This window comes from Prunus avium, chromosome 6, assembly GCF_965620075.1.
Source record: "Prunus avium chromosome 6, drPruAviu1.hap1.1, whole genome shotgun sequence".
NCBI classification, from domain to species: Eukaryota; Viridiplantae; Streptophyta; class Magnoliopsida; order Rosales; family Rosaceae; genus Prunus; species Prunus avium.
Window position 1 is genome coordinate 38,516,220 of NC_142289.1, and position 17,075 is coordinate 38,533,294.

The following is a 17,075-nucleotide window of genomic DNA, read 5'->3' on the forward strand; positions in this document are numbered from 1 at the left end:
CTTTTATTTTTCGTGTTGAAATCAATCTACTGATAAGAAAAAAAACAATATGAACATTGAGTTTTGCTTTACATACATATTTAGTAATGCTACCCAACAAAGATTCAAAATCAACATGTATAAAAATAAAAAAAAACTCTGGGTTTTGCCCAACAAAAATTAAATGGCAATTAACACTGGAATTAAGAAGTGCTTTTTCACCCAGAATTTTTACATTAAAAAGAAGAGAAAAAAACTTAACATCATTCAACATTCATCATTCATTCTCCATGAAAGTACAATTTCATTCTCCATAAGAGTAGAGTATCAGCAACAGCTCAACTCATTTTGGGTTGAGGATTTTTTGATCTGTTCATAGGAAATGGAGGCAACCGAAGCACAGCTTCCTCTGTCTCAATCGGATCAGACCTCAGTATCTACCAACAACAAAAAGCAAAAAAAAGTCCAATTAATAAAAATCAAACCCAGGAAAGAATAACCTTCATGTTTGTATTGTGTGGAGAGAGAGAGAGAGAGAGAACTGACTGGGTCTTGAAGCACAGGTTTGGTGTCGTCTTTGGCTGGTACAAAAGGAGGCTTTGTAACCTTGGCAGCATTAATATTGTTGCTGGGTTTCATTGAGGAGATTTCAGAGTCCGAGTCTTTCATCGTCTCCTTTTTCTTTCTCTCTCTCGCTATCGAATTTCACTTGTGTCTATGCGTTTACTCTCTTCTTTCTTCTTACCTCAACTGCGAAGGTTATGTACCCATTCTCGCCATAGTGAGAAAAGTAGAAGAATTGGTAAAAAAGAATGGGCTTTTTAGATAGAGGGCCCAAATGTAGCTCGCTTTTTATTATTATTTATTTCCTCAAAGCAAAATGAGAATTGCAACGATCATCCTTCGATTTCCGAATATCAAAATTGAGTTTGAAGGGAAGATTTCATTGATTAAAAAAATAAATACTTGAAAATAATGCACCATACAGAAAAAATAAAGAAATATAGGTAAGGACATTCTTGACAAACATGACATTCTTGACAAACATTTTCTCCATTTCTTGCTTTCCTTTTTGAGGTCCATTTGCCCTGCTGCTTTCGGAAATTCTCATACTCTTGCAAATCCTGCACCGGAGAAGCAATGGAAAACGGAATCTTAAAGAGTTTCTAGTCTTGGTCTTAGGGCCAAATAAGAATTAAAATAAGAAAGAATTCTTTCTTCAAGGATATACATATAAAACAATGACAAAATTGATCCATATATATATATATATACCTTGTCGCTTAGAGAGGGTGTGATTTTAGCCAGTGCTTGCTCAAAGTGAGTTTCTTTGATTATGCATGGAGATGAACTCCAACTCGCAAGTGACGTTAGTTTCTCTTCAACAGCAGCCATAGCAGCTTCATGCATCTTGCATCAGCAGATTGATGAACAGATATGTCAGAGAATCCCAATCACAAACCTATATCCTTCCAATTCTCCTCAATAATCAATTGCTATATAATAAAAAGCATAACATATGTATACAAGTATAGCCCTACCAGTGCAGCAAGATCAGCTCTAGTAAATTTTTCACAAGCGGTTCTCTGGCCAATCTTACTTAGATTTACACTGGAATCTATAGGCTTGTTCCTTGCAAGAGCTTTTAAGATGAAGCCACGTTCATCTTTATTGGGCAGGGGGACATACATATGCTTACCAAATCTTCCGGGTCGTAAGACGGCAGGGTCCATTAGATCCGGTCTGCCAAACACGTCAATTTGTGGGAAATGTATAATCATAATCATCATTAAAACTGAAGAAGAATGAACAATGAGGTTTACCTATTAGTGGCACCAATTACAATTACACCCTTCCGCTTCTCTCCACTGTCCAACTCTACAAGTAACTGCAATTGTAAGCAGTACTTGTTGAGAAAAAATGGCTCAATTAAAAAGATACAAAAATAAAAGACTAGCGACCGGTCGCATGTTATGAGCGACCGGTCGGTTTCAGGCAGATTGCAAAGTCTGAATTGAGTTTCAACTCTGTGCCAAAGCGACCGGTCGCAAGGTATCCGCGACCGGTCGTAAGGTATCCGCGACCGGTCGCAAGGTATCCGCGACCGGTCGCCCAGAACTTGCTGTTTCAGTTTCCTACGCGTTTTCAAGTCTTCCTTTGTGTGCTATCACTTTCTATCGACTTGCAAGGATATTTCTGATCAATTCTGAGATATTAGAAGGTGGCAAGCAGCTGGAAAGATGGGGAGAACACTTTGGCAAATTGATGACTTGCTTCAATGAATGAATACTCTCTTGGTTCAAGAGATATATGGCAGCTATCATCCATTGTTCCCTTGCTTTGTGAGCTGCCAAGAACAGGTGTCTAAAGCTGTATAACTAAAGCAAGAACGTGCAGAACTTAATGATACCTTATCTTGGAGTCCAAAGGCCTATATAAGAGGGAAGAGGAAGCAAGAGAACATTAAGTTGTTAAGTGCATAAGTTAGTGCAAAGTATAGAGAGTTGAAAAGAAGCTGGAAACTTGTAAGTTCAGAAAATACCAAGGGGAGAGCAAGAGAGTTCTCTAAGTGTATCAAGGTGTTGAGCAAGGGTGAGAGAGAAACAGATTGTGAGGGTAGATTTCTAAGGGGGTTTCCTTCTTTGTAAACCAAAGTTGTAACCTATCTTCATTAGTGAAAGTTCTCAAGGAGATCACCAAAGAGGAAGTAGGCACTTTGCTGAACCTCTATAAACACTTGTGTCATTTCTATTTGGTTAAATTTCTGTGTGTGTGTAAGACTCATCCATCATAGAGTTTGTCACAAAGTTCATCAACAACAAGGTCCTAAGGGGAAGTGAGTTAGTCTTAATTCACAACAAGTGGTATCAGAGCTGTGTTTTGGCAGCTGGGCTAGTTCTTTTTGGAGTGCTAGTGTGTTGAAGATGACAAGTGAACAAGAAGCTGAGAGTGGTAGTAGTTCACAGCATGTGAAGCATCCACAGGCAGCAAGCATGAAGGTGGAGCTAAAGCCTTTCACAGGCAAGGAGAACTTCACTCTTTGGCAACGAAGGATGAGGTCAGCTCTTACACAACAACATCTCCATGTTGTGTTAGTTGGCAAGGAAAAGAAGCCAGCAGACATGAAAGATGAGGAGTGGAGTGTACTTGACGAGTTAGCCAGAGGAGCCATCGAAAACTACCTCTCCGATGATGTGCTCATCAACGTGTTGAAGGATACAGCGAAGCAAACATGGGAGAAGCTCGAAGAGATGTTTGCAGGGAAGTCGCTGTCCAACAAACTCTTCCTAAAGGAAGAACTCCTAAATCTGAAGATGGAAGAAGGAGGTAATCTAATGGAACATTTAAGTAGTTTCAATAGATGTGTTGCTGATTTGCAAAGAATGGAAGTTATTTATAGTACGGAGGATAAGGCTCTTATGTTGCTAACATCCTTACCTCCGTCCTATAAACACTTCCGAACCACTCTTATGTTCGGGAAGGTCACTCTGGACTTTGAGCCGGTGCTGCAAGACATCATGACGCACCATAGGATGGCTCAACGTTCTGGAGAAAACTCTCAAGGTGAAGGTCTATTTGCTAAGACCGATGAGAGGGGTCGTTCAAAGAGGCGTGAAGGCAAGAAAGGCAACAAAGGAAGATCAAAATCCAAGGCGAAAGAAAGTTGTTTCAAGTGTGGGTCAAAGGAGCACTGGAAAAGGAATTGCCCCATATGGAAGGAGAAGAAAAACAAAGGGAAGAATGCAGCAAACACAGCTGAAGAAGTCACGGAAAGTGATGGTGAGCTTTTATGTGTTAATGGCATTGTTAAAACTAATACATATGCTAATTCTTCAAGGTGTTTCTCTTCCGATTGGATTTTGGATTCCGGGTGCTCATACCATATGTGCTCAAACAAGGAGTGGTTTGACACATATGAGAAAGAAGAAGGTGGCGAAGTTGTGATGGGGAATGGCTCGGTTTGTAGAGTCATAGGCACCGGTACAATCAAGATAAAGATGCATGATGGGACGGTTAGGACGCTTGGAATGGTAAGGCATATTCCAAAGTTGCGTAAGAATCTTATTTCCCTTGGAACTCTTGATAAGAATGGTTATTCTGTTAAGGCTAATGGAGGGAAAATCATAATCTCAAAAGGTTCACTTGTGATTATGAAGGGAGAAGTTCAACCTAATTGTCTATATAGATTGTGTGGTACAACAATAACAGGTGGAGCAGCTGTGTCCACAAGCAAGGACTCGGAGGATGAAACTCAGCTTTGGCATTTGAGGCTAGGGCACATGAGTGAGAGGGGCATGCAGGAACTACACAACAGAAAGTTGTTGAAAGGTGTTCAAAGCTGCAAGCTGGAGTTCTGCAAATTTTGTACCATGGGAAAGCAATCAAAAATAGCTTTCAAGCTGCGAGACAAAGAAGAAGGAAGCACAGGGGTGCTAGATTATATTCACTCGGATGTATGGGGGCCATCACCGGTTAAATCAAAGGGTGGAGCTCGCTATTTCGTGACTTTCTTGGATGATTTTTCCAGGAAGGTTTGGGTCTACTTCATGAAGGAGAAATCTGAGGTCTTCACCAAATTCAAAGTGTGGAAGGCGGAAGTGGAGAACCTAACCGGAAGAAAGATCAAGATCCTAAGGAGTGACAATGGTGGTGAATATAATGGCAATGAATTCCTTGAGTTTTGCAGAAACGAAGGCATTAAGAGGCACTTTACCGTGAAGAAAACACCCCAACAAAATGGAGCTGCGGAGAGGATGAATAGAACTCTCATGGAGCGTGAGAGATGTATGAGGATTCATGCAGGATTGCCCGAATCATTTTGGGCGGAGTCAGTTAACCACGCTGCCTATTTGGTTAACCGATCACCTTCAAGAAATCTTGAGTTCAAATGTGCAGAGGAGGTATGGTCAAATAAGTCAATAGATTTTACTAATCTTAAAGTGTTTGGATGCAGTGCATTTGCACTTATTCCTAGTGATGAAAGATCCAAGTTGAAGCCTAAGTCACTTGAGTGTATTTTCATCGGCTTCGAGAGCGGTGTGAAGGGCTACAAGCTTTGGGATCCAGTGAACCACAAGAAGATACTCAGCAGAGATGTTGTGTTTGATGAAAAGACCATGCCTTTGAACAAAGTCAAGAATTCAGAAGCAAAGGAGGATGTTGTTGGGAGAGAAACAACCATTGAAGTTCCACTCAAAAGGATGTCAAGGAAGACTTCACAAAAACAGCCAACTGAAGACGTTCAGGAGGAGGAGGAGTCTGACATAGAGGAGGAAGAAACTGGGCAATATCAACAACAAACTCAAGAAGAAGAAGAGGCTCAAGATCAGGTGGAGCCGTCATCTATAGCTCGGTCCAGGCCCAGGAGAACCATCAAACCACCTCAAAGGTTTGGATGGGACACGGACTCAGTTCACTATGCCCTAAATGCAAGTGAAGAAGAACCAACCACGTTCCAAGAAGCTGTTGAGAATGAAGAGCGGGAAGGTTGGATGGAAGCTATGATGCAAGAGATGGAATCTCTACACCGAAACTCAGTTTGGGAGTTAGTTCCTAAACCCAAAAATCGCAAGGTTATTGGCTGCAAATGGGTGTTTAGGAAGAAAGAAGAAAAGCATGAGAAGGTAGCCACCATGTTCAAAGCTAGATTGGTGGCCAAAGGATACTTGCAAAAGGAGGGAGTTGATTATGATGAAATCTTCTCACCGGTGGTGAAACATACTTCTATACGGCTGCTACTCTCCATAGTAGCTCAAGAGAACATAGAGGTGGAGCAAATGGATGTGAAGACTGCTTTCCTCCATGGAGACTTGGAGGAAGACATCTACATGAGCCAACCTCAAGGGTTCATTGAAGCAAACAAGGAAATTCTGGTTTGCAGGTTGAAGAAGTCTTTATACGGGCTGAAGCAATCTCCAAGGCAGTGGAATAAGTGCTTCGATTTTTTCATGATGAAGATTGGATATAGAAGATGTGAATCAGATTGCTGTGTATATAGTCATGCATTTAAGGATGGTAACTTCATCCTTTTACTTCTTTATGTTGATGACATGCTAATTGCATGTAAAGATATGTCAAAAATCCAGGAATTGAAGACATTGCTTGGAAGGGAGTTTGACATGAAGGATCTTGGCTCTGCACAAAAGATCATAGGAATGGAGATAAGGAGAGACAGAAACGCAGGCAAGCTATGGCTGTCACAAAGTAAGTACATTTCCAAAGTACTTGAAAAATTCAATATGATGGATTGCAAGCCCGTGTCTACTCCTTTGGCGGAGCATTTCAAATTAAGTGCGCAGGAATGTCCTTCTACGGATGATGAGAAGGAAGAAATGAGCAAAGTTCCGTATGCAAGCTTGGTAGGGTGTCTCATGTATGCAATGGTTTGCACACGCCCCGACTTAGCTCAAGCCGTAAGTATGGTGTCAAGATACATGGCGAATCCAGGCAGACTTCATTGGACAGCAGCGAAGTGGATTCTCAGGTACTTGAAGGGCTCAAGGAGGCTTGGGATATTGTTTGAAAAACAACAAGGTAATGCATGTGTTTCAGGGTATGTAGATTCTGACTATGCAGGGGATTTAGACAAGAGGAGATCCACCACGGGATATGTCTTCATTTGTGGTGGAGGACCGATTAGTTGGAGAGCGATGTTACAATCGGTTAGTGCCTTGTCTACTACAGAGGCAGAGTATATGGCGCTCACGGAAGCTTCGAAGGAAGCGGTATGGCTGAAAAGATTGGCTAAGGAATTCGGGATAGCCCAAGACTTGGTGGTGATACAAAGTGATAGTCAAAGTGCAATCTACCTAGTGAAGAATCAAGTATTTCATGGAAGATCTAAGCACATTGATGTCCGATACCACCGGATAAGGGATTGGGTGAAAGATGGAGACGTCATGATAGAAAAGGTTCATACAACGGAGAACCCTTCAGATTGTCTAACAAAGCCAGTCACAGCAGCAAAGTTCAAGCATTGTTTGGACTTGCTCAATCTTGTTCCATGCTAAAGATTGAGGTGGAGTTCTTGAGAGTTATCCGGACGATTCTCAAGAAATTAAAGATGTCCTGGAAAAGCAATGATGTCCACAAGGAGTTTTTAAGCTCGCCATGGTGGAGATTGTTGAGAAAAAATGGCTCAATTAAAAAGATACAAAAATAAAAGACTAGCGACCGGTCGCATGTTATGAGCGACCGGTTGGTTTCAGGCAGATTGCAAAGTCTGAATTGAGTTTCAACTCTGTGCCAAAGCGACCGGTCGCAAGGTATCCGCGACCGGTCGTAAGGTATCCGCGACCGGTCGCAAGGTATCCGCGACCGGTCGCCCAGAACTTGCTGTTTCAGTTTCCTACGCGTTTTCAAGTCTTCCTTTGTGTGCTATCACTTTCTATCGACTTGCAAGGATATTTCTGATCAATTCTGAGATATTAGAAGGTGGCAAGCAGCTGGAAAGATGGGGAGAACACTTTGGCAAATTGATGACTTGCTTCAATGAATGAATACTCTCTTGGTTCAAGAGATATATGGCAGCTATCATCCATTGTTCCCTTGCTTTGTGAGCTGCCAAGAACAGGTGTCTAAAGCTGTATAACTAAAGCAAGAACGTGCAGAACTTAATGATACCTTATCTTGGAGTCCAAAGGCCTATATAAGAGGGAAGAGGAAGCAAGAGAACATTAAGTTGTTAAGTGCATAAGTTAGTGCAAAGTATAGAGAGTTGAAAAGAAGCTGGAAACTTGTAAGTTCAGAAAATACCAAGGGGAGAGCAAGAGAGTTCTCTAAGTGTATCAAGGTGTTGAGCAAGGGTGAGAGAGAAACAGATTGTGAGGGTAGATTTCTAAGGGGGTTTCCTTCTTTGTAAACCAAAGTTGTAACCTATCTTCATTAGTGAAAGTTCTCAAGGAGATCACCAAAGAGGAAGTAGGCACTTTGCTGAACCTCTATAAACACTTGTGTCATTTCTATTTGGTTAAATTTCTGTGTGTGTGTAAGACTCATCCATCATAGAGTTTGTCACAAAGTTCATCAACAACAAGGTCCTAAGGGGAAGTGAGTTAGTCTTAATTCACAACAGTACTCAGTTGATTTTATACATGGATGAACAACATATGAGTGAGTGTGTGCATTGTAGATGGATGAACTTCGAACCAGTCAAAGCCTGCCTTTTTCAGATTGGTTTACCTGGTTCAATAGAATCTCAACACTCTCTACTCCTTGTTCCCCTCGGTTTCTTGTCAAAGCATCCACCTGCCAATAATTCACAGAGAGAAACTTGAAAAGAGTTATGATTTTGTAGGGCACTTCGTCCACAAAAATATCTTCCATGTCCAACAGGTTAATGTATTGAGAACGGATGCAGCATAATCATGATATTATTATTATTATTATTTGCAAAACAAATTATGGAAATCTATAAAGGGGATAGCAGGAAGAACAACTGTGGAGAAGATAGAACCACAAACCTCATCAAAGAAAAGTATGCATGGTGTGCACGCCCTTGCACGACTAAACAATGTCCGAACTGCCTTCTCACTTTCTCCCCACTTTTTATTCAGAAGTTCAGGGCCCTAACCAATTACCAAAGGCCATGCGAAATCAAACAGATTTTGTCAAATTATGCAAAAACATACGTTGATTGAAATGTTTATTTTCCACGGGACAAAACAAAATAACACAAACCTTAATGTGAATGAAGTTAGCTCCTGCCTCATTAGCAACAGCCTTTGCAATCAATGTTTTACCGCACCCTGGAGGCCCATAGAGCAGAAAACCTGTCTCTAGCTTCATTCCAAATTCCTGAATTACGAACCATTCCAAGGCACAAATCAGCTTTCTTCCACAAACACACACACACACACACACACAAATAGGGGAGATATAGAGAGAGGCAGAGTAAGAGATTTTGAGAAAAACATAAAAAGTAAAGTGCAGATACTGGTTGGTTACCTCATAGATCTCAGGATACTTAATACGATTGACTATATGAAGATTAAGTTCGTGCCTCAAAGCATCACCACCAACATCTGCCCATGTCACATCAGGAATTGCAGAGAATCCTTGTATTTTTAACGAAGGCGGATCCTCTTGAACTGCTTTCTGCAGAAGAATGCCGCATAATAGCGATCATCATCTTGACAGATTTTATAAACAAGGCTGTTTTGCCAATTTACTCATGAACTTTAGAGTCGCTGTCAATATTTGGCCAATTGAAATAGTTCCAAGTCCCAAATTTTCAAAAAAATTAGTTTAGGGACGAATTGACAGTGACCCTAAAGTTCAGAGAGCAAATTGACAGATTCCTCTATAAACAAAGCAGACTAACTGCACTACATACATACACATACAATGACATTGATAAAGTACGGAAATAACTCAAATATTAGGATACTTACGCAGGAGTGAGTAAAAACATGCATATGCAAGTGAAAATATGCATTTTGAAAGGGAGCAAAAGTAAGAAAATAACTAATTCCAAATAACCTGAAAATCAGCCGTGAGCTTTTCTTTTTCTTGTTCCAAAGAAGCATCTGTGTCATGGTCATTTTCATTTCTAGATAAAGGCTTCATGAAGGATGCCATAGGAGTATGAAAAAGTAGGGGTGAGGACGAATGGATCGATCTTGTCCCTGAACTGCAGACCGCACTGTTGAAAAAACACGGTGTGGTTCTGTTCACTGTTGGCCTTAAACAGGCGGAGAAACCAAACTGACCCCATCCGCGTTTGGCCAGAGAAAGAGAGAGAGAAAGAGGAAGTCTCATAACAGATGCAAGTCAAGAGAGAAAGAGGCAGAATTCAAGCTATACACTCTAAACAAAATCTCAGAATTGGAAACAACTGTCTATCGAATTCCAGCAATACAGTCTGTCTTCCACTTTGGTTTTGATTTTGTTCTGAGAAAGTCCGAGTCTGAGACCTCCCCTCCTCTTCGTCTCTCCCCCTTGCTCTGTTCAAGCTCACACTCTGTTTCCTAACCGCCAATTAAATTTAAGAATTGATTCCTTTATATAGTTTTAGGGTTATAGCCAAAGTCAGTTCTTTTATATATTTTTGATCAGGGGTTTGAGTTGGTTAAGGATTGGTTAAGGACTTGTAATTAATCTTGGATTGTTTTTTTTTCTTTTCTTTTTTCCCAAGTTAGGATGGGGAGAGGGTTTTTACGGTTTAGGGTTTTAGGCCCCACTCGGTGCAATTGTATCTTTCTAATTATTGTTAAAAATAAGAGTTTGAGTAAACATGTTATTTTGAGTTAAAATCATTTCAGACTTTCGTTCCGTTGATTCTGGAATTCCGTTGCGTTCGTGCCAATGGTTTCCCGCCAGATTCAACTGCTCATCCAACGGTCAAGTTCTGCCGCACATCTACTCCAACTCCACTCTCTCGTCCTTAAAACCGGTCTCGATCACAACCCCAACTTCGTCTCCCACTACATATATGCTGCCTGCTCAATCTCGATCGACTTTTCCAAACTGGTCTTTGATCATATACCCATTAAGCCTCCACTCTTTGCTTGGAATTCAATTATCAGAGCCTTTACAAACAGCTCAAATCCACTTGAATCGCTCAACTTCTTCTTTCAGCTTCACAGAATTGGGCTTAAACCCGACAATTTTACGTACCCTTTTGTTTTGAAAGCATGCGGTCGATGTTCCATTGTTGGAGTAGGCGGGCCTGTGCATTCTTTGATTCTCAAGGTGGGTTTTGATTCGGACCGGTATATACGGAATACCCTTTTGAGGATGTATGCCGCTTGCGGCGCAATAGGGCTTGCAAGGCGGGTGTTTGAAGAAATGACTGTTAGAGATGTGGTTTCCTGGAGCTCTATGATTGCAGGATATGTAGCATGGTATGTGCCTTCTTTGTTCAAATTGTTTAACCTTTTCTCTTTTTGTTGCATCACTGTGCAATTTGGAGCATGTAGTTTCTGGCACTCTTATGCACCAGTTATTACTTGAAAGACGTTTTATGGCAGTACATAGAACCAAAACTGGATTTCTGAGATTTGCATTTGTTTTTAAGTTCTATCTGATTTTATGTTAACTAGTTAGTCATTCTTTAGGCTCTACCAAAATAACCTTTCCTAAACACAGGTATATTATTACTCATATTCGTTTTCCTTCTTTTGTTTTCAGCAATTGTCCCTTGGATGCCTTTAAGGTTTTTCAAGACATGAAACTAGCGAATGAAAACCCAAATTCAGTCACTTTGGTAAGCTTGCTTTCTGCCTGTACCCGTCTACTTAATTTTAGAGCAGGAGAGTCCATTCATTGCTACATTGTTGTCAATTGCATTGGGATAGATGTTGCTTTGGGGACAGCTCTCCTTGAGATGTATTCTAAGTGTGGGCACGTTGAGAAAGCCTTCCAAGTTTTCAATTCAATGCGTGAGAAGAATTTGCAGTCTTGGACAATTATGATCTCTGGTCTTGCCGAACATGGTCATGGAAAGGATGCTATCTCATTGTTTACCCGCATGGAACAAACTGGGCTGGTACCAGACAGCATGTCATTTTCTGCCATCTTGTCAGCTTGTAGCCATTTGGGCCTCGTACATAAGGGTCGACAATTTTTCAATCAGATGGTGAGAACGTATGGTATTCAGCCAACATTGGAACATTATGGATGCTTAGTAGATTTGCTTGGAAGAGCTGGTCTGATTGAAGAAGCTTATGAGATTATCAAAAGTATGCCAATGGAGCCTAACTCTGTTATACTGAGGAGCTTCTTGGGTGCCTGTAGGAACCATGGCGTGGCTATTACTTTAGATGATAAACTCAGGAAACTCCTTATATCAGAGCCTAACCTGGGAGCAAACTATGTACTTGCTGCTAGTGTATCTTCTCTTTCTGGTTGTTGGAATGATGCTGCTGATATACGAGTAGCCATGAAACAGAAGGGTTTGGTAAAGGTTCCTGGGTGCAGTTGGGTGGAGGTAGGTGGTGGTGGTTCTACTGCAGCAACTATAAACGAGCCTCTAGTGTAAGTTTCGTTTCCAGGAGGCTAAAGTTAGAATGTTTGCAGAGAGGGGATGGACAGAATGGCCAAGAGGAAAGAAAGGACACTGAGGAAAGCTGGATAAGGATGACTGGTCAAGAGAGGTAATAAAGTGATAGAGCATCCAAATTTGGAATTGGAAGGTGAGAAGTGTAAACTGGTGATTATTAGAATTTGATTCTTTATTCTTGTTTCTTTGAATAGTGTTGGAGACCCAACCAGAAAATCGAGCTTTGTTGGTGCTTATGAGAATTTCCCTGAATGTCAAGAGCAGATTGAGACATCTCAACTAAACTTATTCCTAGATGCCGCTGTAAATTTCAGTTAGGAGTGGATGCATTTCTATGAGATTTTCATCTGGGGAATGAACATGATGCTTGCAGAATGTGTAAGAAATGGTATTTAAAAATATTGGACATTGCATCCTGATCTGCAAGTAGTCATAGGAGATTGCTTCTAATTCATTCAGCCTCCGGACTGCAAACTCTCTGACTTATGAACAAAGAAAAATACTTATAGGTATAAACTGTGGAAGTTCACACTAATCGTAGAGCACAGAGTTGCTGATCTATTCATTTCATGCATGATGCATTCTGATAAATTCTGCATTGTCAAGTTGCTTAATGTGTCCCCTTTATGCCAAGCACAAGTTTGCTTTGTGTGCATCACCAGCAGTGGTAGTCGATACTTGAGTTGCTCAAGTTACCATTATTACTCCTTGGGGTAATTTCAACCATTTGTAGCATTGGATTACCTACCCCTGTGTGAGAATTATGGTTGGAACCGAAAGTGTTTTTGACAGTGACATTTTTTATGCATATTCTAAACATTACCGATTCTAATTTTGGCGAAATCCATTTGAGATTCTGGTGAAATCCCATCATTGCCCTCACTTTCCATGGTGAGTAGCTCAATCCATGATCACATGCTTCCACATGGGAGGGTTAAATTCCAACTTAAACTTGGTAAATTGTTCCCTCTGTTATAAAAGGCAAAATGGAACAAAAGTTTCAACAGTACAGGCCTCAATTATTTTTCCTGCTGAGCAGTATATGCTAAGTCCAGCAGAGTAACTACAAAAAAGGAGACATATATGGGCCTTTTACTTGTATGCCTTTGCATACCCCCACTCACTCCACAAGTTTCACTCTCTGAACACTAAGCTTCTTGCTCATGGCTTCAGCTCCCAGATCAAGTTCTTGGTTTTTCAATCTCTCAGAAAATTGGCTCCCAATGGCTACTATGATACTCATTTGTGGGTTTGTAGGTTACGTGGTTTACGACGCTGTAATGGCCACAGTATCCGAGCTGCTGCAACGTTTGCTGGTAATTTCTCCTTTGCTTATAGTCATTGTAGTTCATTGGCTCTCCACAGGCAGCCAAGTTAGCATTAGCATTCCAGGGTCTGAGCCTGGAGCCATCCACAGAGCTGGAGGCTCACCTTGGGGTGTGGCCTTTGTACTATTTCTGCTTTTCTTTCTCATTTCTTACCAACCTTCCTTGCATGGCCTTCTTTTCTAGCTTAATGGATGTCTCTCTGTCTCTCTGTTCAGAGGACAAGTATGAATATGTAATGTTATGCTGCTTCTCCTTCATGTGATTTGACTTTCATTTGAAGGCTATCCTTTTTCTATGGAATATGAATGAAATCATATATTGTATGTATCTATGCAAATTACCACTCTTGCTGCTTCCCCTAAAAGCAGGATCTGACTTCCATGGATGCCTGAGAGAACAGAAAACGAAAAAAAAACATTTGGAGATGAATTATTTTGATACCTTCCTTGGTTTAATTTTCTGCATTTCTGGTTTAATCCTTGTCATTCTTACCAACAAAACAAACTCAAACCCCTTCCCAAGGAAGCAAGCAATTGACAAAACAGAAAAGAAATTATCCAATTGCTGACTCGTCCAATGGGAGCTAGGGCAACTGTGCAAATGGACCACTCCCTAATTAGAAACCTAGACTGTTAATCCTCCACCATTAATGAAGTTTCATTAAGTCAAGTGTAGGCCTCGTCCCCACTAATGAAGCAGCCTCTAAACAGAGGATATGGACCATGGCTCTTCTGATTCTGTACATTTCTATAATCAGATTTAATATCCAAATTAATACCCAAAATTGTTTTGTTTAATTTCTATTCTTCTCAATATTGAGGTAGTGGTTGGAAATGATGTATCATATTGCTGTTATTGGCTTTTGAATTGAGCTTACACAACCATATGCTCTGATGCTAATGGCACACTGCTGCAATTTATTTATGGGCAAATTGCACTCGGCATCCCTTTGGTTCGGGTCTGATACATTTTGATCCTTATTTTTTAAAATTTTTGATAAAAACCACTCTTGAAGTTACAAATTGTTACACAATTGACTCTTCCATCTATCATACTTTCAAGTTAACCGTTACTTTTTGACAAAGGACCCCAATAGGATCATTTTTTGCTTATAGAGAGGAATGAAAAATGGCTTACACGCCGTCAATCCACTAAAAAAAAAAAGGAATGCGTAACTTGATAGTTTGACGGATGAAGGAGCTAGTAGTGTAATACATATAAACTTTAAAGGATGGTTTTGCCAACTCTTAAAAGACAAGGACCAAAGTGTTAGATGCATCAAAACCCCATAGTATAGTTTGGTTACAATTTGTGTTGACCATATGTGGTGTCGGACACGTCGGACCTGACCTTCCATACGGCTCCCGTGGGCGGTGGGGCTGCATCCTTCAGGCCAAAAGTCACGTGCTCTAAGGACACTTGGTCATCTGGCTGACTGGTGTCCTATTGTCGCTTATATATTGGGAAGAAGTGCTTAATTACTTGCACTCATGATAAAATCAATTTATTATTCATTGTTTCAAGAAAGAAAAAAAAAAAAAAAAACTCTTTTTCTTTCGGTCCAACTAATTTATTAATTCTCTCATCATCAGAAGAAGTATAAAAGTAGTACGGGGGGTTCCACCACATGAGCCCCATTTGAATTTTGAGTGACATCTTTCTGCTACAACTTACAAGAGTGCTTTTACACTTTCATTATTTTGAGAAAGTGCTTGAAACTCCTAATAATCGAAATTTTAGTAAATAAAACCCTAAACCATGCAAATTGCAATAATTAATATTTAATATTGGGGTTGTTTGTTTTAAGTAGAGGAGTAATGAGTATAGCTGTCTGCCAATTTCTTCCAACTGGTTTTATTTGGGTATATGGTGATGTTGGAAAATCTTCAGCACCAGATAGTAGATACCAATTTCAACTACATCCCAAGAAATGGAGCCAAATTGTACCTCTCATTTGCTGTCAGTCAATACCACCAGTTAGCTTAGCTTTTCAAGGTCGTAAGTTTTATGATGCATTTTCTTATGGACGTAACCATGGGTAATATTATTATATTTTCCATGATTAATCACAGCCATGATTAATGGGTCAAAATTTAAAACTTAATTGTAAACGGTTTTATCATCTTAAATGGGAGGCCAACACTAAGTTTTTTTTTTTAAAGTACAAGCGATAGTCTAAATTAGAGGGGAGAGAGTTTCTCACACACACAACACAACTAATGCCATAAGCTAGACCTCGTTGACGACAAACACTAACTTAATTGGGAAATTTTTTGTATAATATCATATATATTTTCCCATGTGTTACACGAAATAGAAATGACTTTATTAACATCTTACAAATTACAATAACGTTTCCTAATGTACAGTTTGCCGCATAACCAACATATATGAGCTATGGTATCAGTATGCCACAATCATAGAGAAAATTAGGCATAATCATAATATAATGCTTCATAAATATGTATTTATTCGGTAAGAACAAATCTATAGGATAAATATTATATGATTGGTCAGCGTTCATGAATAATGAAATGGGGGTCTTGATAAAAATAAAATAAAAGAGTACTTCATAAGTGGAATATCATAACACCAAGTTACATACAATTATCTCAACCAAAAAAAGAAAAGAAAAAGTAGCTAGCTAGCTAGATTTGTACGCCAAAAAGAACAAGGCAAATCCCAAGCTTTAGTACTATTACTACAAAATACCCAATTCATTGAAATATATATTATGTATATACACCTGACCTAATAAATCATCATCATCATCTACTTAGTAAGGGAAACCATCGTTCGTGGAAAGAAGACTGGTAAGAGATCATGATCAAAAGGAACACAAGCACAAGTCCAACACCCCACGGAGACCCTCCTGCCCTATGCAGTGAATCCTTCTCCGGCAACGGCAGCAAAAACGACAAGCCACCCGATAAGCAGTGGACGGCAAGAAGAAGCAGCAGTGGAACAAGCATGAGGAAGAGTTTGACCTGAGTCATCAAATCCTCAAACATTGACTCGTAGTTGATGTACCATGTGAAGCCCAAGATGAAGACGAGGATGGAAATGAAGAAGCAAAGGTGAAGAGGGATGGAGAAGTAGTCCCAGTAAGAATAATAGTTGTAGTCCCTATCCATAGTATCGTAGGGTTTTTGAAATTTGAAAGCTTTTTGTGCGACTGTTTTTTTCTAGAATGAACTTGTTTGATAGTCTTTGAGAAAAAGTTGTGCTGTGAACTTGGTTTATATAGAGAATATCTTTGTTTTTTATTTATTTTAATTTTCGTATTTTTGATTACTTATTCATGTATGCAAACTTGATTTTTTTTCTTTTTTTCTAAAGGGTTTGTGCAACTTTTTCTTTTTCGGCTTTCTTTACTTGCATTATAGGGATTCTTCTTTTTGCTTGCAGATCCATCGGGATAATTCCAAGTGACGGTGAGAATAGTTCATGGTTAAGATTCGTTAATTGAGCTGTCAACCAATGAGGAATTGCCACGTACGACCGACCATGGACAGGAATATGGGCAGATAAGAGGAATAATAATATTGAACAGAAAATTTAAAAAAAAAAGGGCAGGATTTATTTTGTAGTGAAGGCAAAAGTTGCAAAAAGAACAATATTATTGGGAAAGTCGTGCCTAGAATGGTGGTCCAAGTCACCTTTGCATGCTTTATGTATATTTTAAGCTGCTAAAGGAAATTAAATATTGAAAGGGGATATGCATATTTCTGGTTTTTAAGTAACTGCTTGCTTCAATTTGGGTACAT

The 17,075-nt window shown here is 39.8% G+C and overlaps 3 protein-coding genes across 5 annotated transcripts; 1 reads left to right on the top strand and 2 right to left on the bottom strand.

The window, feature by feature from the left end:
• Positions 1-177: 177 nt before the first annotated feature.
• Positions 178-9,961, bottom strand: LOC110762990 (cell division control protein 48 homolog C-like). 2 transcript variants are annotated; one of them, XM_021965724.2, is made up of 10 exons: positions 9,460-9,961; positions 8,926-9,075; positions 8,659-8,775; positions 8,442-8,546; positions 8,161-8,226; positions 1,803-1,867; positions 1,521-1,722; positions 1,255-1,389; positions 522-1,103; positions 178-416 (listed from the first exon to the last, which is right to left on the bottom strand). In XM_021965724.2, exons 1-9 carry the CDS (start codon positions 9,736-9,738, stop codon positions 930-932), a joined length of 1,293 nt encoding a protein of 430 aa, XP_021821416.1. In that variant the 5' UTR covers positions 9,739-9,961; the 3' UTR covers positions 178-416; positions 522-929. The 2 variants fall into 2 exon arrangements, with proteins under 2 accessions (XP_021821416.1, XP_021821426.1); XM_021965734.2 differs by lacking the exons at positions 1,255-1,389; positions 1,521-1,722; positions 1,803-1,867; ... (3 more) ...; positions 8,926-9,075; positions 9,460-9,961 and having other exon boundaries at positions 526-734.
• A 200-nt stretch (positions 9,962-10,161) lies between these two features.
• LOC110762999 (pentatricopeptide repeat-containing protein At5g66520-like) lies at positions 10,162-13,142 on the top strand. Of its 2 annotated transcripts, XR_002527658.2 has the most exons (3): positions 10,162-10,823; positions 11,110-12,074; positions 12,175-13,142. XR_002527658.2 is itself a non-coding variant. In XM_021965733.2 (2 exons), exons 1-2 carry the CDS (start codon positions 10,285-10,287, stop codon positions 11,957-11,959), a joined length of 1,389 nt encoding a protein of 462 aa, XP_021821425.1. In that variant the 5' UTR covers positions 10,162-10,284; the 3' UTR covers positions 11,960-13,142. The 2 variants fall into 2 exon arrangements, 1 of the variants encoding a protein (XP_021821425.1); XM_021965733.2 differs by having other exon boundaries at positions 11,110-13,142.
• Positions 13,143-15,857: 2,715 nt separating this feature from the next.
• On the bottom strand, positions 15,858-16,531 carry LOC148294168 (uncharacterized). The gene has a single exon (XM_088255418.1). It carries the CDS (start codon positions 16,440-16,442, stop codon positions 16,077-16,079), a length of 366 nt encoding a protein of 121 aa, XP_088111544.1. The 5' UTR covers positions 16,443-16,531; the 3' UTR covers positions 15,858-16,076.
• Between the last annotated feature and the right edge of the window lie 544 nt (positions 16,532-17,075).